At 36.7% G+C, this 22,557-nt stretch overlaps 2 protein-coding genes across 3 annotated transcripts; both read right to left on the bottom strand.

The window, feature by feature from the left end:
• Positions 1 to 297: 297 nt before the first annotated feature.
• adpgk2 (ADP-dependent glucokinase 2) lies at positions 298 to 10,009 on the bottom strand. Of its 2 annotated transcripts, XR_003595254.1 has the most exons (8): positions 9,754 to 10,009; positions 6,583 to 6,742; positions 5,260 to 5,450; positions 5,090 to 5,186; positions 4,285 to 4,421; positions 3,576 to 3,712; positions 2,026 to 2,651; positions 298 to 1,444 (listed from the first exon to the last, which is right to left on the bottom strand). XR_003595254.1 is itself a non-coding variant. In XM_028015521.1 (7 exons), exons 1-7 carry the CDS (start codon positions 9,947 to 9,949, stop codon positions 2,088 to 2,090), a joined length of 1,482 nt encoding a protein of 493 aa, XP_027871322.1. In that variant the 5' UTR covers positions 9,950 to 10,009; the 3' UTR covers positions 298 to 2,087. The 2 variants fall into 2 exon arrangements, 1 of the variants encoding a protein (XP_027871322.1); XM_028015521.1 differs by having other exon boundaries at positions 298 to 2,651.
• Positions 10,010 to 11,063: 1,054 nt separating this feature from the next.
• On the bottom strand, positions 11,064 to 19,989 carry ctsba (cathepsin Ba). Its single transcript, XM_028015533.1, has 11 exons — positions 19,833 to 19,989; positions 16,640 to 16,763; positions 16,485 to 16,570; positions 14,840 to 14,954; positions 14,604 to 14,719; positions 14,214 to 14,299; positions 13,401 to 13,547; positions 12,384 to 12,500; positions 12,144 to 12,272; positions 11,756 to 11,837; positions 11,064 to 11,675 (listed from the first exon to the last, which is right to left on the bottom strand). Exons 2-10 carry the CDS (start codon positions 16,760 to 16,762, stop codon positions 11,764 to 11,766), a joined length of 993 nt encoding a protein of 330 aa, XP_027871334.1. The 5' UTR covers position 16,763; positions 19,833 to 19,989; the 3' UTR covers positions 11,064 to 11,675; positions 11,756 to 11,763.
• Positions 19,990 to 22,557: the final 2,568 nt, after the last annotated feature.

Genomic DNA, 22,557 nt, shown 5'->3' with positions numbered 1-22,557 from the left:
TCAACAAATTAACATCTGACTGTTTTAAAGTAATTAGATTACAGATTTACATTTAATATGTTGTGTAAATACAGTGAAACCGTGGTCAAGATGATCATACGGTCAGCATCTTGTACTGGACTATCGTTAATCCAAAGGTTAAAGGTGATGTGAGTTGGTAAAGCAAGTCGATGGTGAAAACGTTAAAAGTCGGCATGAAATGATTTAGCTACATGAGGATGAGAAGATAAAAAATGTCACCGTGCTGCTCTATGATAAAGAAGCTGTGATTAAATAATTAATAACAAAACAAAGCAATGATTGCTGATCAGCATTTTATCAGATGATTCTGCAATGACTCAACATGCATGAAACAGTTACACAGCTGCAGAACACACATGAATGATCCCACTTATCCAACGCGTAGATAAGTGCCCAGACAAACAAACGGTTCCCTCACTGAGCATGCTGCAGTGTTTCCATCCACTGCCAAATTAGCATTTTTATCACAGTTTAAGACAAATACATACACTTCAAACAGAAATCCACAGAAACAGGCTGTAAAAAACATCCTGATTTTATGAAACACCAACAGTAAAAACAGAATAAGGCTCATTTACCCTCAGATTCACCAATTACAAGCAAAACAAATACACAAGATTTAAAGAGATATCCACATTTTCCTGAATTTCTGACCTCATACTATGTAACAAAAATCATGTGTTGCACATATAAAGTGGTTTTTGCAAAAAAAAAAAAAAGAATTAATTTTTACCAAGAAAAGAAACTTTATGTTAAGACATGGGGATGAAACACATTTCAATCTGAGAGGAGAACAAACAGCAGCAGCAGGAATGTTTGATTTCTACATAGTGAGAAAATAGTAGAGTTGGCTTCATGTCAATTACAGTTCAGTTGCATTAGTAAATAAAAACAAAATAAATGTAATGTAATTTTCCCAAACAAAAAGAGGAAGAAGTTGAGAACATCCAATGCCAGATGGAAACTAAACATATAAATATATATTTTATGAATGGTCCACTGATGTCATTTATACATATTATAATGTCCCATTAAACCTCAAACATAACTATGATGAGCTGCTTAATCCAGAACTGCAAGGAGAGATTTGGTCCATAAATAAAGTGATGGAGGGTTAAAACTAAAAGAGCATGGAGCTACACAGAAAGTCACTACATCCAGAAACCAAACGTGACTCCACAATTATTTTTGCATTATTTCACTGCAACTGAACTACAGAGAAATTACAGTCCAAACACAAACATACCAAAACCACAATTTTCATATATGCAGGGAGCAATGGGAGCGTTTTACCTCAGAGACTGAGGAAGCAGAGAGAAGAGGAATCAACGGTTTGAATCCAGCAGGTTTTCACTCAAAACTCGCCGTTTCTACAGAATAAATTATTTGCTAAAAGGCAAGTGAGGCATTTGTAATTTACATCCTGCAAAGAAACAGAAGATTTAATTATTTCAGATTCTTAACTGCATAGCTGCGCTCAAGGTCGAAATACAAATACAACTGATCCTACAAAAGATGCATGTGCAAATCTTGGTCAAAAATCATAACAAAAGCTGAATGGTGCAACACAAACATCTGATCACATCTAAACCTCTTTGTCTCATCCAGAACAAGTGTCAAGTTTTTTTAAGGCCTCAGAGAAATGAAAGGACAAATCATTAAAATCACCAGAGTCGGATGATGAAACAGATTTATCAGAGTGTTTTAGAAATGTTTTATTGTTAAAAATTATCTAAACCGAAAAATTTTAGCTACTAAGTTTCAGTGAGAGTGAATCAATGAGACTGTCCTGAAACTAAAGAAAATCCAGTTGGATTAGAAAGAAAACTACAATTTAACATTTAATGATTTTCTATTGCATGTCTTTTGAAAGTTAGAACAGAGTCAACACTATGAAATATGCATGATCCGACTCTGAAGTAATAACAATGACTTTATGATTTTCAGTTTGGGCCCAGAGCTGCAAATTTAATGATAGTGTTAGCAGTGCAGCCATGTCAGTACCTGAAGGATCGGGTGCAACACACCGAGACTCAAGAGTAAAAAGGACGATCTGGTGTCCCTCTTTAAATCTGCAGTACCAAGCCGGCAGCAGAGACGTTGTCCCCTCCACCCGCAGTCTGATAAACGTCGGTGCACACCAGCACCGGCGCCACGCAGATCTGGTAGTCGTCCTCATCCCAGCAGCTGACCGGCCGGCTCTCCAGCAGCGGGATGCGCTGGCTGCCCTCGCGGTGGCTGACGGAGAACGAGTCGTCCATAATGAGCCTGGCTTTGCTCAGGTCGATGTCGTTTGAGCCGCAGACGTGACGGTTCGCCGTGAGCGAGGCTTTGGCGGTGGCGGACATGGTGTTCTTCCACTGAGAGCCGCGTGTCACAATCATGGCCTGGAAGGCCAGAGTGTGGACATGGAGGCGAGTCAGAGGCTTACCCTTCGATTTACCGCCGCTGGTGGCGCCGCCTGAGCTAGCAGCCTGGTAGCGCTGGTTGAGGATGCGGTAAACCTCCCTCATCTGGTCGAGGACGGTCGCTACGCGAGGGTTTGGGTCCGACAGCACCGTGATGTTGGAGCCTTTGAGTAGGCTGAGAAGATTGGGGAGTTCTTGTTCATTCATGCCTAAAGAGTCTGCCTGGAAAAGAAGAATTGAGATCAAAGCTTAAAGGGGAATACTGATTTCCTCAATGGAAATGTTTATAAACTGTAGCTGATTTTTGTTTGGGTTTAAAACAACAAAAGAGAATGTAGGACGCCAGAAACTGTTTAAAATGTTAACTCTGTAATGTTTTTTTACAATAGTGAAATCCTGTTTACCTGCAGAGCTGTGTAACACTGAGTGTACTGTCTCCTGTCCTCTCTGCTCCTACTATAAATATGAATGATCATAGAAACTACAACGCTCCTCAGAACGACATGAGAAACGGCATCAACAGATGGAGAAGCATTGTTGAAACGAGGAAGAGTCAAATTTCTTTTAACTTGTTTTTGGTACAAACAGCATTTTTATACCAGAAGGTAACATAGTTACTTGAATATTTAGTAAAATGTCACAAAGTACCTAGAAAATACATAATACTGCCCTTTAATGTTTGTTTAATTAAAAAAAATAAAAAAATTTTGTGATGGTAAAATTTTCAGCTCAGAGAATAGAAAAAGAATCTGTTGTTATTTAATATTTTAAATAACAAGACAAATATAAATAAAAAAAATTAAAAAATGGCCAGAAAACCTTTGAATTCTCTAAAAAATTATATTTAAAATTTAATGCTATGATAATTTTTTGTATGATTATTGTTGGATAAAAATAATAAAAAAGCATTAAATGTTTGTTGTAAAAGTTCATATTTTCACATTCCATGTTGTTCTTTCCAGTCTGCATTTGAGAAAAGTATTCAGACCATTTTGCTTGCAGATTTAAATCAGGAAATTTAAATAAACAAATCTAACGTCCACCTCGGTGTTTTCTACACACTGGCCCTTCTGATTTCCGTGTTTGGATAATGTATTTGAAAATGCCAACATGGACACATTCATTTAAATATTCAGTCATACATACATGAGGGATGACATGGTGAAGAAGGTCGTCTACTATATTCTCGTCCACAAAACTTGCCATCTCAAAATGGATGCCGATCTGAGGCGACGAGGAGGTCAGCAGGTCAGCCAGCCGGGAGAGGACCGCCTCTCGCTCACCTGGAAGGAAAACAGGAACAAAAACAACATGGAGGACTCAAAGGCACTTCAAGCAACAAGCTGTCATGACAAATACAGTTCTGTAAAAAATTAAGAGTCCACTTAAAATGATCACTTCTCTGATTTTACTCTTTATAGGTTTATGTTTGAGTAAAATGAACATCGTTCTTCTATTCTATGAACTACTGACAACATGTCTCTGAAATTCAAAGCAAAAATTTAGTATTTATTTGCAGAAAATGAGAAATGGTGAAAATACCGAAAAAGATGCAGAGCTTTCAGACCTCAAATAATGCAAAGAAAACAAGTTCATGTTCATTTAGAAACAACAATATTAATGTTTTAACTCAGGAAGACATTAGAAATCAGTATTTGGTGGAAAAACCAGGAGGTTTTCAATGGGGCTCAGTGCAGTGGGCTCTCAGTTTTTCCAGAGCTGTAATTCCCCAGTAACTCTACTGCTAGCCTGAAACCCAAATTTGGCAAAAACAAATCTGAATCAAGTCTTCTTAGTAAATCAAAGCAGTTGATTATCTGAACAGCTATCATCAAACTAAGTCATGTTTTCCTACCTGTATTAAAGGGGAAGTTGTCCATCATCTGAAGCCCTCCCACCACCACCAGATCAGGTTTGAAGTCTTCCAGTTTCTCAGCAAACTCTTCCAAAGAGTCCAAGTAGGGGTTATGAGCATCACTGTGAATGATATATCTACAAACAAAACATGCAACGTTTACTTACAAAGCACATTTAAAAACAATCCAGTTTGACCCAAATAGTTCGAGGTCAACTTAAAACACAAAGATGCAATGAAATGGATTTAATAACAATAAAATATAAGTGTCAAAGTCTCTGCTGTTCACAGCAGAAAACCTGGTGTTTACTAACAGATGTATAATTATAGCATGCATCTCAATTCAAACCTGCACATGATCTGATTTTAAGAAAAACAGAGAAAATAAAAGCTTAGAGATGCACCAGAAAAATCAACCAGACATTTTTCTTAATTTTCCAGTACTTTGCTATTGTTACTAACAACTCTCTTTAGTGCGCAAGTTGCTATTGAGAGAAGTCATCTCAAAGTTACATATTTTCAGTATCACTGAGGTGATTAGATATAAAGTTAAAGGTTGTGGGGAATTATTTAGGCACATATTAGGAACAACAGCTTTACGTTATTATTGCAACCCTTTGGTACGTCTTGCTTTTCCAGTTTTGGTAATTTGGTGAGGAATTTTTTGGTCGTTGCATTTTTGAATGAGCAAATTGAACTGGAGCTGACATGAGGCCATGAAGACGGTGAGCAAAGTTAACTGAGATAATCGCCAATATAAAGATGCTAAAGACTTTTTAGTTTTAGTTTAAAATGTTAAATATACCTGTTTGCTCTACGTGAGGTGTACGTCCCCCAGCTGGAACCAGATGAATATTCAAGGATCAGATGAATGTCTGGCTCTTCTATCACTTTACCAGCCACTGGCAAGAAAAACAAACATGGAGTTAAAAGACAATTAAGCATAAAAGAGAGGTCATGTTTAATCTAGATTACCTGTAATGTGCTGGGACAAAACTTCAGTGAAATCGGTGCTGAAACTTCCCCCTAACAACACGTCGCATCCCTCTGTTGCCATGCGACCAGCCATCACAGGAGCATTGCCACCTATGGACCACCTGTTTCCAGGTAAGTCACGGGCGCCGTCCACCAGCTCACTGAAGAGGGTTTCATTAATCATAAAACGCCTGTAGGAGCAGGAAAAGACAGTAAAAAGACAATAATAGACCATAAAGACTTAAAAGAGTTTGTATCATTATTTTTTTTGGTTGTTTTATATTACAGGAACAAAGTTTCCCCCAGACAACTTGCTAAGTCTGGTGCTTGTGGTGCTGGCAAAGTCGTTCATCCAGCAGCCTGTTGTATGTTTGAGTTAAAAAATGTTTAAAATATCACTTGATAATTATGTGTTATTGAAAGCTTGGAAGATCAACACCTGAACACCAACTATAAAGCCTTAAAAAATGCAAACATTAAAAAAATCTTTAAAATAAATAAGCAATGTTTAGCCTGGTGGGGGCACAAGTAAAGCCTGGTGGCCCGTCAGGCTTATAATACACTCGGGAGAACACTGCAGGAATGCAACATCCCTGACTTTTAGTGTTGTAACTAATTACTATGTTAGTTATTAATTATGCAAATAAAATTTGTGTAGATTTTTCATTTAAGCCTTTTTAATACAATATTGGGACTGAATTAAAAGATGCAAATAAACAAATTATTCAAATTCATTCTGTATAAGGAAATAAACATTTTCTTCCCCAAAGTGTAATAACAGAATTTCTTTAGTGATCATTTGTAGCAAATAATGCAGCTAAAAATACGTCTAATATCAACATGTGAAAAGTTCAGCTCTTCGTGCTTGACTTGTAGAGCTGACCTGGTGATTAATATATTGTTGTTTTTTTTTTTGATTAACCAATTAATGATTGGATAGCAAAAGGTGCTTAGTTAAAGTTTTTTTTTTTTTTAGATAATTTGAACCAGGTGAAGCTAAACCTGCTACTGGATTAGTTCTGGTTTGAACATATTAACAGAAAAAGAAGATTTTTTTTTTTTATCTTAAATGCGAAATGTGTATATTTGTATATAGTTTTGGATTAATTACTGCTCTTAGTGTTGCTCTTTCAGGAAATTGATATTTATTTAGACTCTGTATATTCCACTTAATGATTAATCAATTACTAATTTAGTTGACAATTATTTCAGTAATTGATTCATCGTTTCAGTCGTTCTGATGTTAAGCCTTTCTCCTCGTATACTGTTAAAAGCTCACAACTTTTACTGTAAACATGCTGCTCTCCATCCAACATTACTTACTCTGCAGCAGCTCCTGGCGCAAAGAAGTAGGCAAAGCTCTGAGCCAGTTGTTCAGCATTTTCCAGGTAGTCATAATGCAATGGCTGGTCTGTGTGAGAGAGGCCTATCTTATTTAGGAACGACACGCCGTCTACTATAAGGTCGACGCAGCCACCAAAACCTGAGGAGGGAGGAGACACAGAAGCAGAAATACAATTACACACCAACGTTTCTCCCTGCTGCAGCCACACAGGTCCATATCGGAGTCCAAAAGAGAAGAAGAGAAAAACACTGAAGGAAACTGAGGAGAAGAAGAACAAAAGCAAAGTCGTGCAAATTGTAGGTTTTACAGAAAAGCTGCTGAGTGAATGAAAAAACCTAAATGTCAGATCATCTTTCAATTAGATTAAAATATCAATTCTAAAGTCATTCTGCTTCGTCACATCTAAGTTTTCTACTGCTTTCTGCTAAAACATGACAGTTTGTTATGCATAAAAAAAAATCACAGTAACTAATTTATATTTTTTGCCCTTATTATGCTGCAAGATTATTTTAGTTATTGATTAATCAATTATTTTGACAATTAATCAGATTTTAAAAAATGGGAAAATTCTGCATAGTTTTCATTTAAGCCTTTTTATACAATATTAGAAATACATTTTAAAAAAATGCTAATTAGTAATTCAATTCCTTTTTGAAGTAAGAAACTAAACATTTTATTGCCTAAAATGCAAAAGCATAAAATTATGTTAGTGTACATTTGGTCTCTTGTAGCAAATGACAACAACAGCAAAAAATAAACTTTTTCTAACATCCAAATGTGAAAAGTTCAGCCCTTTAACATGAATACAATGTAAGGCTGATATATTGGCTATTTTTTCGATTAACCTTTTAATAATTAGATAGCAAAAGGTTATTAATAGAAGCCTCCTTATACATAATTTGCACTGTCAAAACTATGCCACTAGAGTTTTGAGTAGAACATATTCACAAATCTTTTTTATTTGATCTTATTTACAGTTTTGGCTTAATTACTGCTCTGGATAGTTTTTTCTTTCAGCAAATTGCCTTTGTTGACTTTCTATACTCCAGTTAACAATTAATCAATTCATCACGATTAATCGTTTCAGTCCTAAATAAGGCCAAAGTTGTTGTTTAATCTGAAATTAGTTTACCCTCCATGAGATTAGGAAGCAATACGTGTCACCTAAAGTCAGTGTGAAATGATAACTGGCTGAGTCTGCTGTCAAACAGGGTTAAAGTTTGATCAGATACAGATTATAAAGCGAGTTTGATCAAAGTCTAAAAAACTGGATTTTTGGGACTAGGTCACAACATCCAGGCTGACATTTTTCAACATATTTACAGGAAACTAAACTAAGTTTCAAACTAATGTGCTAGAAGTCTCGGTTCTTCTTTTTAAAGTAACTTTTTCAACGATTTATGTGTTTTAAGTGCATGGGATTTATAAAGGATTGATAGTATACACACAACGAGACCCCATGAATTTTACCCCATTTAACTCCTCAAGTTAAGTGAGGATTTAAAACAAATTCAAAATTTAATACAATTTGAAAGGAAATATAAGGAGGTCATTTTCACAAGGTATACAAATATGGGTGAGAGATAGAACTAATGTGTATGTAAATTGAGGCTGATGCATATGAGTGTGTGGGTATGGATGATTATATTTAGACATGTAAACCCTGATAAAATGGAAAATGAATGAATCTATGTTTATTTATTTAACAATGAGGGTCCATGTGAAAATATATGAGTTTATGGGGTAGGAGTTCATAAGTTTCTTACGTCCTACTCCTTTCAGAGCATGTTATGATTACTGTAGTACAAAAATGTGTGTCCTTGGCATTCCTTGTTCATGCGTGTGATTTTATACTTCTATCATGTTCAAACTAAAATAAAAAAATAAATAAATGTAAATAAAGGGCAATATTGACGTAAAGACACGAGGCTTGAGGACAGCCACAGAAAGTTTCTGTCCATATGATTTGAGGAGGGGAGAACAAACTGTCCCAGCTGCTGATCCAGTCTGGGATCTGGTGACTGAACATTTGTGATCATCTGTCTTCTCCCTTCGCATGTACTTCGCTACCACAGAGCCTTGGAGTATACATTCACACCCACTGAGGTTTTATTTTTTGCATTTTGTCATGCTGAAACCACAAGTTTTTATGAATTTCAGTGAGGTTTTCTGTAATAGATCAATGCAAAGCATATTTCTAAAGTGGCATGAACTTAAAAATGGTTTTATAGCATTAACCTGAGAAGCAGCCAAGCGGCTAATGGTAACTAGAGGAGCTGTAGAAGATTAACTGCTCAGGTAATCTGCCAGCATCACAACCGTCTGTTGTGGATACCATAAATCTCATAAGTCTGGTTTTTTTGTTCTTAATGGAAGAGTGGCATTTTCATTCAACCTTATTTAGGTCGCACATTTAAGAAAACACCAGTTTGACAAAGTACTGCATAGAAATATTTACACAGGCAGCCAAACATTGAGGATACAATGATAAACAGCAGAGACAGTAAAACTGGAACATCAGTGGCCCACAAGCTGCACTTTAGACACACCTGGATTAAATCAAAGCATATTAATGGATCAGAATGGCCCAGTTAAAGTCCAGACCTCAATCCAGTTGATATAATCTAATTCTGCTTGAGCTATTCTGCTAACAACAATAAGCGAAAACGTCAGTATTCACACTTGAAGCTGTTTTGCATAAGAAGTAAATTTATGCCACAATTTCACTATTTAAATTTTTATTTTTTTTAAAGAAAATGTTCATATAAATCGTTTTTATAAGGCACTGCATGTCAAACTTCACTCCACCACAATATGGTAATCCTCAACATCTAACTTTAGGTCATCGTCAGTATTTCACTGGTCAAAACTTCAAGAATTCTCGCTTGATTTATATTTTTTTATTAAATAAATATCGCACAACTAGAGTAAATTTTAGACAGGTTACAATAATACAGTTACTAGTACTTTAACTCAATTTCCTGTTTGGGGTTTAACAGAAACTGTAAGTAAAACTTGTGTCAGTTATTTCAAACAAACTGACTGTGACGTCAGGTATTTTCTATGTTTAAAACTGAGCGTTAATTAATGACCAGTGTCCACTCCAACCCCCAGCAGCCTAGCTAGTGCCGCTAGCGCTCCGCACCTACCAACTGCCACTCTGGGTCTGGCGTCATTAACCCCGACTTTCCTCTCAGCCCGGAGCAGAGACGAAAGCACCGTGTCCAGCCGGTCGTCAAGCACCGTGTTCTGCGGTGAACGGAACCAGATGGCTAACAGAACCACGAAAAGGGACAGAACAGATCCATACTTCATCAACGGAAGCCTGCTTCCCCCCTCCATCATCGCCCGCTCCTGCTGCCTGCGGCGGCTCTGGCTGGCTGACTGAACAAACACACCCCGCCCTCCGGAAGAGCAGACAGCCCAATGTCGCTTGTGCGTTTGTTTTTAAACTGGGAGTGTCCCGGGCGTGGCTTCGCTATGCGGAGATTAGCACAAGCTTCCGGGGTGTAAGATTATGAAAATAGAAAAATACTTTTGTATTAACTTTTAGAATGATTTCATTTCCAGCGTCACTTCCTAAGTCATACATACACTCGTTTACATTTTATTTAGGTAGCACCGCCGTCCTGGCAGTAAATCTGACTGATCACGGTGAACAAAACGATAAAGGCTTATTTTAATTGGACAATTTATCTTCTTGTTTACCAAACAAGAGACAAAAGTCATGGCAATAAATAAATAAAATTTAAAAACAAATTTAGAAGTGTATGTTCTCATTGTACATACTATACTTAAAAATGTACATTTACTGAATATTGTTAAATGTTTGTGGGTAGTAACAACTTACATTTACTTGAGTAACTTTTTAAAAAAAGTTTTGTTTTTTTCTTCAGTAACTCTACTCTTGAGTAACATTTCTGGATTCTCGACCCACTGAGCTTCACTTGAACAAACACGTTTTAGCCAATTAGGCACCAAACATGGAAATAAACCTACATTATTAAAGTGAAACTTCTTGTTTGTACACAATCTTTGGTGTTTTAATGTTATCTTCTAACTACAGAGCCTGCTGTAACATTTGGAGATCAACCAGATAGAACAAACATATATTAAAAAGAAGTTCAGGGATATTTTCCCTCAAGTACAGGCATAATTTCTCCCTCCTTGGACATCAAATCAATTTTGGTGCCAATTTGTACACATGATCTCTGTTTCAAACAACTCAACGCTTTAATGAAATCCATTGTTTTAGTCAAGTTCATTATGAAAGAGCTATAATGAGCCAAATATGCAATAAATAAAGACTAACTTAATGTCTAATGCATATCACTTTAAATGTTCTTGTTGATTAGTGAAAGACATACACGTCTCTAAAGAGTACATTTCTTTCTAGTAAACAGTTTTACAAGGGTTTAAAAGATTTTTCTGAGAGAGCGAGACAAAATGAGAACCACAATACTGGCAACCAAAGATTCATTTAATAAATTCAAATGAACAATTCCCAGCATCTGATTATATTGGCAGTAAAAATCTCACTCCATCTCCTTGTAAGCTACTTTTAAAATGCTTAAAAATAACAGGCTCCCATTACAGGCAGTACATTATGACATTCGGTAGTACAGAGTATAATTTGTTATCTAAAAAAGAAAAGAAAAGAAAAAGTATCAAGGGTCATTGCATGATGAAATATGTTCTGAGGAACGTCTCTGCTCATTGGAGTGTTTTTAAAAACGCCATTCAGTTTGATGCTGCATGGATCCAAAAATGGTCCTCAATTTTCATCGGTGCAACACAAGAATTGTTTCATCTTTATAACGAGACATCTTCTTTCCAAGCAATTAAAAGAAAGAGAAAAAAAAATGAAGGGAAATATGGGAGTGTCTTAAAACAGACCAACATAGAAAAAAAAAAATTAATTGTGTGCAACAACAGTTTGTCTCCAATCTGAAATTCACTTAAAAACTACGGGAGTTTGAATTCCCCTCCTCAAATGCCATGCTGTGCAGAAGTATACTTTGTTCAATGACAGTGGAGTGTGGCGCCCTCTGGCGGTGATGCAGCATAAAACCTGGAAGTAGAAACAAACTTCATGAAGTCATATTTAAAGTAACATTTCCTTTTTAAATAGGCAGTCATTACTGACCTTACCTTGGGTTTTACTTGGGAATTCCAGCCACGATCTCAGACTCAATGCCACAGTGATCTGATCCACGGAGGATTTTAAAGTATCCTGAAAATTAAAGCGATAAAGTGAACTTAGTATATTTAATGTTCAGTATAAAACAAGAAATTAATGGAGGCTCTTGACTGAGTGAAAGCATACATAGGTCACAGCTTTGTGTGGGCGATATGAGGGTTAATTAGAATAGACACACATCTATAAGCATGCCTACATCTATAAAACTGGATCTATAACTAGATCTATAAAACTGGTGTCCAGATTAGGTTTGGTGTGTTTTCAGTTTGACACATTATCGAAATGTGCCAACACTGGAGCCCAGTGCAATTTAGTTAATGCTAGTAAATTCCTGCTCACCATTATCACCCCAGTCAGTGTTCCAGGAGTTTGCACAGAGCCAGTAAGGAACACCATTTTCCTCTCCCCAGCCCAGGATCTTAATGGCATGGCCTCCCACATAACTTCCTGACACATGCTGATACACACCTGATGAGGACAGAAGAAATACAGTAAGCAAATCAGGAGCAGTTATCATTTCACCCGTCCGTGGTCTGCTGAGATTATATTTGTAAGAGTATTTTATGCTGCTCTTCTTACCAGACTTGTAGGAAGGGAAATCTGAGTAGACTTTAAACGCTCCCTCTACAGGTCCATTCTTGTAGATCTCTGATTTGATCTGATCTTCTTCTGGTGGTACATTGTAAGCCGTTTTACCTGCAACAAACTTCAGGTTAAAATCCTGTATGTGTCCGATAGTGATGATTCTTAAAGGTCACCTACTATGCTTCCTTGAACAGGTCTGAAAAGTTCGATGGGCTATATAATACATTACATTTTTGCACATATTCTTAGATAATCAGATTTTATTGAGGTTAGTTCTGCCTACTTTGATTGCTTTCAAAATTAGCTGTTTTAGGGCCTCCTGTCTCTTTAAATCTGAATAAGCTGCTGCTGGCCACTCACACGTGAAAATGGTTGCAAACTGATGGGCAATTACACTACTGTATGTCTTTGAAAAGCGGAAGTGGAGCCTCCTGCATAACCAACAACAATAGATCAAATGGTTTCTGGATGGCAAGTCAACAACAAAACACTTGTCTTTTCCAGCAGCCATTGTACAACTCGTACAGTAGTAATAAGAACCGACCAAACATGCAGGCGGTCAGCTTCGGTTGCTAGGTAACGAGGCTGAGCTCAGGTTGCTAGGTAAGTGCTTGTCTAATGTGACTTAACAGTTGGGAGGTTTTTGAAAGATTGCATTTTCCAGATGTTAAAGAACATTAACGTTTTTGTCGAAAAAGAAAACAGCCGAGTGTTTTAAGCACTTGGGTTGTTTTTAGAAACAGTTAAGACCCAAATAAAAATATAAAAACAAGTAAAAAGAGAATTTTGCATAATATGTTCCCTTCAAATACTTCTTTCAAACAAGCCATTTTTAAACTGCAGCAGAATTAAATCTTCACATCTTATCGTCATTAAATGTGTCTTGAATGACTGATTTTGTTATTTCTACAAGACTATGTTTGTATTTTGATTTTTGCTAAACAATGAGCAGCAAGTATGTAAACATACAGCTCAGTTACGCTCATCTGAACTGCTCGGCAGCATTCTTACCATAGTATTTGTCCTTTTCATAGCTTGGTGTGTATCCAGTCTCACACTGTTTAACACAGTCTGGCGTGTTGCCGCCCTCCCCAGTGCAGGGAGGTCTGCTGCCGTTGGTGTGGTGCTCACAGGGTTCGATGGTGTACGGCCTGCAACCTGCAAGACACACAATGACTCAAGTGTTACCACGGACTAATCAGTCATTTTAGCACCCCAAAACTGAAAGCTGAGAAACACTGAATAGAGATTTTAATTAGACAAATATTTTACACCGATTGCACACCAAAGTATAATTTAGTTGGAAAAACAATGCAGGGCATAAAATAGACCTATACATACCTTGTGAAAAGGTGAGAGCCTGTTTATAAATTCTGAAACTTAAATTCCTTCATAAATAAAGAATCTGCTATTATTTTGAAAACTTTAAAAGAAAAAAAATACTTTTTAGAAGAAGATTTCATCAAGAAAGTGTGAACCATCTGCATCCTTCGGTATTTATTTGGTAAATCTTAGTGTTGACACAAACTGAATAAAATTTGACTAGACCATGTATTTTTAGGAAGTTCTTTTTTTCCCCCTTCAAGATGGAATTTCTGTACCACTGACACCAATTCAAAATATATATTTAAAATAAAAAACAATGGACTTTGATGCATTTATGCCATTCTCAGCCAAAAACAAGATAGTTTGCATATAGCCATTCAAAATCATAATAATTTGAATCATTACGCCAGCATTCAACACTGCGTTGTGAGATATTGTTATATTCTCATCTTGACTTATTTTCACTTTTAAGATGAACACTTGTGTAAATGAACTTACCAATATGGGAGTTATAGAGCCCTCCAGTCACCAGTCCATCTGTGGTCCAGAAGTCCCAAGCTTGAGGAGGATAGCCACCACCACATCTTAAGAAACAAAATATAAATGAATCACCATCTCTGTAGACACACTGTAGATGTGATGCAATTATCCTGCATCACATTCAAAAACTGCAACTCATTTTGGAGTCATATAAACTTTAAACACAAGTTACTTTGACAAAAAATGTTTTTAAAGGATTATTTATACTATCCACTTAAGGTTAGCTGTGTAGCAAATACTTTGTACAAGCACAACGCTAACCAAGTATTAAATCACGAGTTTAGTCACTGACCAAGCTAATAAAAGTCAGAATTATGTCCAAAGGAAGACAAACTTTGAAGGACCTACCCCATTCCACACTCGTCGCAGCAGGTAAGCAGATCCTGAGGGGAGATCTCCACACTGACCTTCCCGTTGGTGTGAATGCAGATACGGTCAGAGATAGCCTCTGCTGCACCAAACGCCTACAGGCAGAACAACCACAATGGCATGAGAATTACTAAAATAAAAGTGTTCAAAGTTTTATTTAAAAAAAAGCTGAAAGCTGAATTTGCATTTATAATTTAGCGATGAGTTTCCCTCACCCAGCAGGATCCACAGGAGCCCTGGTCTCTGATCTCCCTCAGGGTGGGACAGTTGGGCCACTGCTCTCTGGAATCAAATTCTGCTGGCAGCTTCATGCTTTCTGCATACTGAACCCTGAAGAGACAGTGTTACCCCATGAAACTATTTACTTTACACATTTTTAAATCAGCAGAAGCTGCAACATATTATTTTGAGAAACTGGAGCCATTAATATCGAGAAATGTTCACCTATTTTTTGGCAAAATGGCTCAAGGCACTTCAGACAGGATGGAGAGCATCTGAATTTAAATTTAAGTCTCACCACAGACTCTGAACTGAACGTAGCTTAAATGGTCGGTTTCAATATTTAAATATGCTTTTATTATAACTACTGCATTGTTTCTACAGTTGTTTGTTCTTCTACAAGGTGAGCCTAAGCCTCGGACTTAAAGGTGAATTATTATGCTTCCTTGAAAAGGCTAGGACAGGTTTACGAAAGACATGTTCCATCTATTTTTTTTTTGGACAAAATCATTCTTAGATAATGAGATGTTAGTCTGCTCAGTTCTGCCTGTTTTGAGCTTCTAGAGATTTTTTAGGACTCAGGTCTCCAACTCCAGTCCTCGAGGGCCGGTGTCCTGCAGTTTTTAGATGTGCCACAGGTACAAAACACTGGAATGAAATGGCTTAATTACCTCCTTCTTGTGTAGATCAGTTCTCCAGAGCCTTAATAATGACTTAATTATTATATTCAGGTGATGCAGCAGAGGCACATCTAAAAGTTGCAGGACAGCGGCCCCTGAGGACTGGAGTTTGACACCCCTGTTTTAGGGCCTCCTGTCACTTTAAATCCAAATAAGCTGCAGCTCAACGTTTACACTCTTGGGAAAATGACTGCAAACAGATGCGTAATTACACAACTGCACATCTTTGAAAAGCAGACGTAGAGCCTCCTGCACAACCTGCAGGAATGTGGCAAGTGGATTCTGGTTGGTTAGTCAACAACAAAACACTTGTCTTTTCCAGCAGCCATCGTACAGATCATACAGCAGTAAAACCAGCTGACCAAACATGCTGGAGCTCAGCTTGTGTTGCTAGGGAACGACGGACTGCCCGTTGAATGTGACTTAACATTCAAATTAATTTTTGAATTAAATGGAATTTTGAAACGGCTTGTTTTCCAGACAACAAAAACATTAATTTATTGCCAAAAATGGCTTGGTGCTTTTTCTAAATGCTTAAGTTGTTTTCAGAGGCAGTCGAGACCAAAATGGAAGAGTAAAAAAATTTGAATTTTGCACAATAAGCTCACCAGTGTTCCTATCACTGATGGACAAAAGCATCCCCACAACATGACAGTTTTGATATAAACAGTGTTTTGAGTCTACATCAAAAACGGTTGAGGTTTGGTCCCTTGTATTCAAGCTCAGTTTAAACATAGATTACATATAGCTGTACCTCTAAACACAACTGGTTTAACTGGATTTTATTTGGGGGTATCCAAGAAGATTTTTTTCTTAAGCCATAAATCATTTTCCTTCCAATTCTCAAGGATGAACTGGCTTGTTTTGGCTCATAAAAAGCTTCTACCTTCAAACATATTGAAGGTAGAAGTTGAAAATGCATCTAGAAATATTACATTTCTATTGATCTTGTGAGGCTTACATGATAGGCAGCTTAGGTCCCTTAAGCAAAGTGCCGCAGAGGTTTTTGACATAGCCGAAGTCAACATCACGGAAGTTGTGGCCAGCCTGCAGAGTGGAAATATGAATTAGTAAAACATTCACAGGATTCTGGAGGAAAAACAAGAATAAACTCACCTTCCAGGTTGTATTGAGCTTATTGATGTAGTTGACCATTTCACTGGACAGAGGATGGATGTTGGGTCTGGCCAGGCTCACAGTCAAGCTGGCAGCCAGCGCCAATAGAGTTACACACAACATTCTGCCCAACACACACAAGAAAAAAAATTAATTAAAAAGGGGAAAAAATAAATTTTCCAAGTTTTTTGCTCCATGACTAAAGTGTTTGCATTTTTTGGTGAAATTCCCATGAAAATGTTGCACCTGAATGAACAATGTTTCCCTCTTGGATACACTCCTAAAGCTGCTAGACCAGCAAAATGTTACAGCAGATTAGACATTTCCACGCCTGGTGGAGATACAAGTTCAAAGATAAAGTAGCAACTGTTCTCAGTCAAGTCTCCTACAATGTTAACAAACCGCATCACTAAACATAATCGAAACCTAATGCAAGACATGGAAAATACAAACCAGAACACTTGGAGGAGTAAATTCAAGTCTAGGGGCTGGGTGATATGGACTTAATATTTTATTATGATATTTTGTGGTAATAATGTGATTAAAAAAAACAAAAAAACAGTCACAAATATTGCGCTTGAGGACGCCACCTACTTAAAGGAATGTGATTTATATTGAACTGTATTCAATCATATTTCCTGATACGTTTTGATGCCCTCGTAAAACGAACAGTGGAGAAAACGGTACAAATAATATTTCCAATAATACTGTCAGTTTCTGATTTATCATCATTAACTGAAATTTATCGAGACAAAAGTATTACAAGAAAATATCAATGATAAACAGTACTATAAATGCCCATCCCAACTCAAGTCTGTAGATACTGTTCATATTACGCAAATACAAATGTTTTGAGAAATGGATCATAGCTATTGTTTATTAAAGGCAACTAGAAGATGAAGGAAGTCCAGCTAAAAAACAAAAGTATAGTAAATGATGGTACAAAATAAAAGCAGACTCCTTTTATTTTGGTTTTTAAACTTTGTTCCTTTTGGAAAGTCTCTTCCTCTCACCACAAACACCTGTTTGGGCATGAATCCTCCCTGTAAGTTTTAAACCTAGAAATTCTTGAGAAATTAGTAATGAATCACATGACAGATGATCATGGGTTACCGTCAGCAAAACAGAAGCAGGAAAAATAGTTTCCCCTTTCTAAAAGGGTGTTAGCACTAAGTTGATGTTTTAAAAACTGCTAGTCATCATAAAAAACAGAGCCTAGCATATTAGTAAGGAATAGGCAAAGAATACTATAAATCTTATTTAGTTATTTGTTTTAAACACATTTTGTATACAGGTGTACTTGCTTGCCTTTGACTCCTAATGAGGAATCTTCTGATTTATTTGAAGAAATGGTTTAATTAAAAACACGTTTCCAGTGTGACTTGGGGAAGTGAAACACCAGCTCCGCCCATCTGCATTTCTCACTTCTTCACAGCAATTAAAACTTCACAGCTTGCTTTCAAAGCTCCAGACAGTACGACTGAGAAAAAGCTGCTGAGTCACTGGACAATGCACAAACAACCTCCATTCAGTCACAAGCTGGAAGCGAACTCTTAGAAGAGGGCTGAGTTTGTTTGTTTTTTCCATTAAGGGGTTTAAGATGACATCATAACTTAATGAGTCAGCAGCAGATCAGGCGCCAGAAATGACTGATGACCTTTCCGTAAATCTTTCCAGATAACCTCAAACAGGGTCTCTCAAGCCCTCGATACTCAGTAAGGTTTTTCAGTTAGATGCTGACTAAACGGAAAATCTAGCTAACTGATCTCAGTTTAGAGCAGGGCTTCAAAACCTTTCATGATATGCCTTTCATAGCAGTCAATAGATAGTTATTGATTAGTTCTTTGTTTTAATCTTCTGAAATGCTGTCAAACTAGTGGTGTGACCTTTCCTCTTATCCACCGTGACCTTTCCTCTTAGCCACCATTTTTACTCCAAGCAGTTGTTCACGAGACACAGTGGCAAACCTTAAACTGCTGCTGTGCCAGTTACTCTGAAGGTTGTTGCTAGGTTACCAAAGAGTGATTTAGTTAAGGTAGATGATTCAACTTTTCTCAGCTGGCTGTGAGAAGCCTTTCCTTTGCCTACATCCCCCAGAATGCTGTGCGGTTCTGGATCAGAGTTCAATTAATATTTTATCAGTTGTTCTATCTATTGAAATTCGTCGCACGTCTATCGGAGCACATCGATACTGATTTATTGTCCAGCCCTGGCCTTATGTGAGGTCATCAGAGGCTTATGCATGTCAAACTTTATATTTGTGTGTGTGCGTCAATTTTAGCACAGTAAAACAACCAAACTGGAAAATCAAAAAACAGACCATGGCATGTTGTTCTAAAGGGGATAAACTACGGTAAGTCTAGTACGAGTTTGTTTTTACAGTAAAGTTCAGCTGGTTCCTTTAACTGGGTCATTTAGGGCTGTACCAGCTTTTATGGTGATGAATAGGTGGAGTAAATTAACGTTTTACAACATTCCCTCTCTGTGAGAGCAAACGAGGTGACAGAGAGATTGACAAAAACACCGCAGGCTCTGATTAGAAACTCACCGACAATAAAACCTGATAACAGGGAAAACAGCCGTTGCATAATCAACCGAGCAAGTCTTTCCTCGTTTCAAACTTAAAGATTTATTTTCCTGCTACAGTAAAGGTTTTTATTTTAAACTGGTGGTTATTTAGCTGAAGTCTCTCGGGTGTTTTGATCCCCTTTTGTAACATTTAGATTTGACATGAGCCAAAAAACGGTTTCAGTTTCCATTTCCTGTCTAACTGACTTCAGTGTCATATTTCATAACCGTATTGCTGCTGGACTCCTTTTGTGTGTGAAGGGATCGCCGTTTTTCGGCACCACTTTTCTTTCGTTTTTTGTTTGTTTTTTAAAAATCCATATCATTACATCTGTATACATCAGGGCCCATGTTTGAACTAATTTGCACCACCTGCTTCATGTTTACCCCGAAGACTGCAGCCATCAAGGAACTGCGGCTAAAAACGTGCAAATCAAGACAAAAAATAAATAAATCCAAAGAAAGAACAGTCTGTCTTTATCGTGTCTTTTCACTCGATCTTTAATTTTAAAAACAAGAAGAGTAACTAAGTTAGCTGTGTAGTTTAGCAACTATTTTTGTGAAATGTGGTTTATCTAACCACTTATTTCCTTAGAAGCTTCAATGTAAGAAAACAACAACCTACCTGTCGCTTATTGATGGGTTTTTAGTGTCACCTTACTCTGCGGGTCGGCCCAGTTCGACCCTCCAGTCTCTGCCTGCTGTTTTACGGCTGGTCTGGTCTTATTTATTGCTGTGAACACGTGAATCGGTCACATGAACGGAGCTCATGTGATCCTGCTGACTAACTGTGGCTTTCCGCTCCTTCCGCTTTAAAATGAAATGAGGTTCCCTTCATTGTTCTTGTCATCCTCGCTGATTTAATGGACATTAAACAATAACGTGAATCTTTATCTTGGTAATGAAATAGAAATATGTAAAATTGACCAAAGTCGTCTTTTCTCAATCTATCTGAACAACTTGGATTTAACCACCAGAGGGCGCCAAAAATCAACCATTAGTAGTTTTTATGTCTGGTTATGAAAACCAGGCATAAACCTTCATAAACGTACAATTCTTTGCAAATGTTTTCACTATTCAATTTTTTTTAATACATTGTTATAACCCCCTACTATAAGCAACATAATGTAGCATGTAGCTGTGAAAAATAGGGGGAAATCATGGTGCCAAAATGTTTGATGTGTTCACTTCACTGCTCTATTAGCATTTTTCCCAGTTGATTTTTAAGAACATTTTGTAATTTTTTTTTTTAAAGTCCCTACTCAGTTGCACATTTCTTTTAATTGGAGTATTGTCTTTGTAATAACAATATAGTGTTATTTTTCTTGTGACGTAAATTCTCTTATTCTTCTTTTCTGTCTCTATATTTCTTACCTTAGTTTGAATATGCATGCTTGTATTTACTTTTGAATTTACCCACGATGTGGCAATTAAAGGATATTTATATTCCTTTTACAAAATAAAAATGTGAAAGGTGTGGTGTGCGTTTGCATTCACCTTTTCCCCCCTAAAGCCACTGAATAAAAAAAAACTGTGCAACCAGCTGGAATTAAGAACTATTTGATGCCAGGAATATTTTTAGATACATGGAAATTCACAGCTCAGAATCTCAAGACATCGTTAGTCATTCACTACATAAAGAAGTAGGAAGAAGAAAGTCAAATAAGTCGCTTGCAAGCTGTAAGGGACAGTGAACATGTGGAAGAAAGTCATCCGGTCAGGTGAGACTAAATTTAAACCTAATTGGTCAATAAGCAGAACTGCAGTCTCTGCTTGATTTAGCTTGATTTCCTGACATGTGTCTCAAAGCCTTGTGCAATAAAAAACAAACAAAATTTACACGCGAGAACAAAATTGTTGATGCCCCTCTTTTAATGACCCACAACGGTTACTGAAGTAATTTTAAATTAATGAAAGTAATAATAATAATAATACAGAATTAATGAAGATGAACCAATGAAAAGCAGACATCGCTTTTGAAATATGGTTCAACAGAATAATTAAAAATAAATTAATGAAACGGGCCAGTCAAAAACGACATACCTTGATTGGAAGTTAAATACATTTTTTAAAAAAAGTGTTAAATGCAATTTAAAGAACAACAATTTGAATTGTGCAAAGCTGATGTAGCCACAAATACAGCAGTTTTCGGTTCATTTCTTTGGTCATTTCGTTGCATTTTTTTTATCATTGGTTAATAGGCAGATGGTTACAAAGTTAATTTTTTTCTTTCATTTTATCTAAGCTCACATGGTTATGACTTTTATTCAATAGTTATTTTGCAGTAATAATCACTGCAAACCACAGAGAACATGCTGACTGCTTGTACACTTTCTCTTCCTTTTTATGGCTCTGTCACCTGACTATCAGGCTTATGAAACTGACAAAAAAACACAATGAACTCAGTGATTTTTGTCAGAAGAGCAGGTGCTTAGGAGCAAGAGAGACAGTTTTTATTCCACACCTGTGAAAACATGCAACTCAGAAACCATGAGACTGATTGCTGAAATGCCAGTAAAAACTTTTCCATTGATTTTTGAGAAGGGTGTGAATATTTATTTTTCTTCATGCCATTTTTGGAATGAAAGTAAATTAAAAAGTTCAATAGTTTTCTGTCCAAAATTGTCTTTAGTTTCCATCTTCTTGGTTGAATGTAAAATAATGACATACATATCTAAATCTGCCAGACTTATTTTTGGTCTCAAAATGAGAACCGGTTAGAATCGCAGCGCATTTCTAGCACTGCTCAGAAAACTGGACAAGATAAATAGACAACATTAACAAAACTTTAACATTAAAAATACCTGAAATGAAAAAACACTAGAGTATTTGTACTAAATAATAAGTAAATAAAACAATACATTCGTTACTATGGTACTTTCCCAGAACAAATTCAGTTTTAAAATGTCTTAAAACTAAATTCTTCAGTTTTATATATATATATATATCATAATTTTTTACAAATTATGACATAATTGTACAAAATTATGTATATATATATTTAGGATATACAGTATATATATATATATATATATATATATATATATATACATATTTAAACATGTTAGTGACGCTGAGATTCTTATTAAGGGTTTCAGAGGGCGGGGAGTTTCTGGCCCTATATTACCTTGGGCCGGCCCTGCATGAACAGCCACTGCTTTGTTCATCTCTGGAATCTACCTGGAATCTACCTGGAATCTACCTGGAACTCAGACTGCCTGTAGTGAACCGGGCCTTTAGCAGAATAATTAAGTTAAAGTCAGAAGTTTCTCTGCAGCCGAAGCATTTCTGTGTTTAGGGGCGAGGCGGATTTTTTCTCCACTACTGCAAGGACAAAATAGAAACAGTTT

Source organism: Xiphophorus couchianus, chromosome 4, assembly GCF_001444195.1.
Source record: "Xiphophorus couchianus chromosome 4, X_couchianus-1.0, whole genome shotgun sequence".
Taxonomy (NCBI): Eukaryota; Metazoa; Chordata; class Actinopteri; order Cyprinodontiformes; family Poeciliidae; genus Xiphophorus; species Xiphophorus couchianus.
This window is presented reverse-complemented; position numbering and strand designations above follow the sequence as displayed.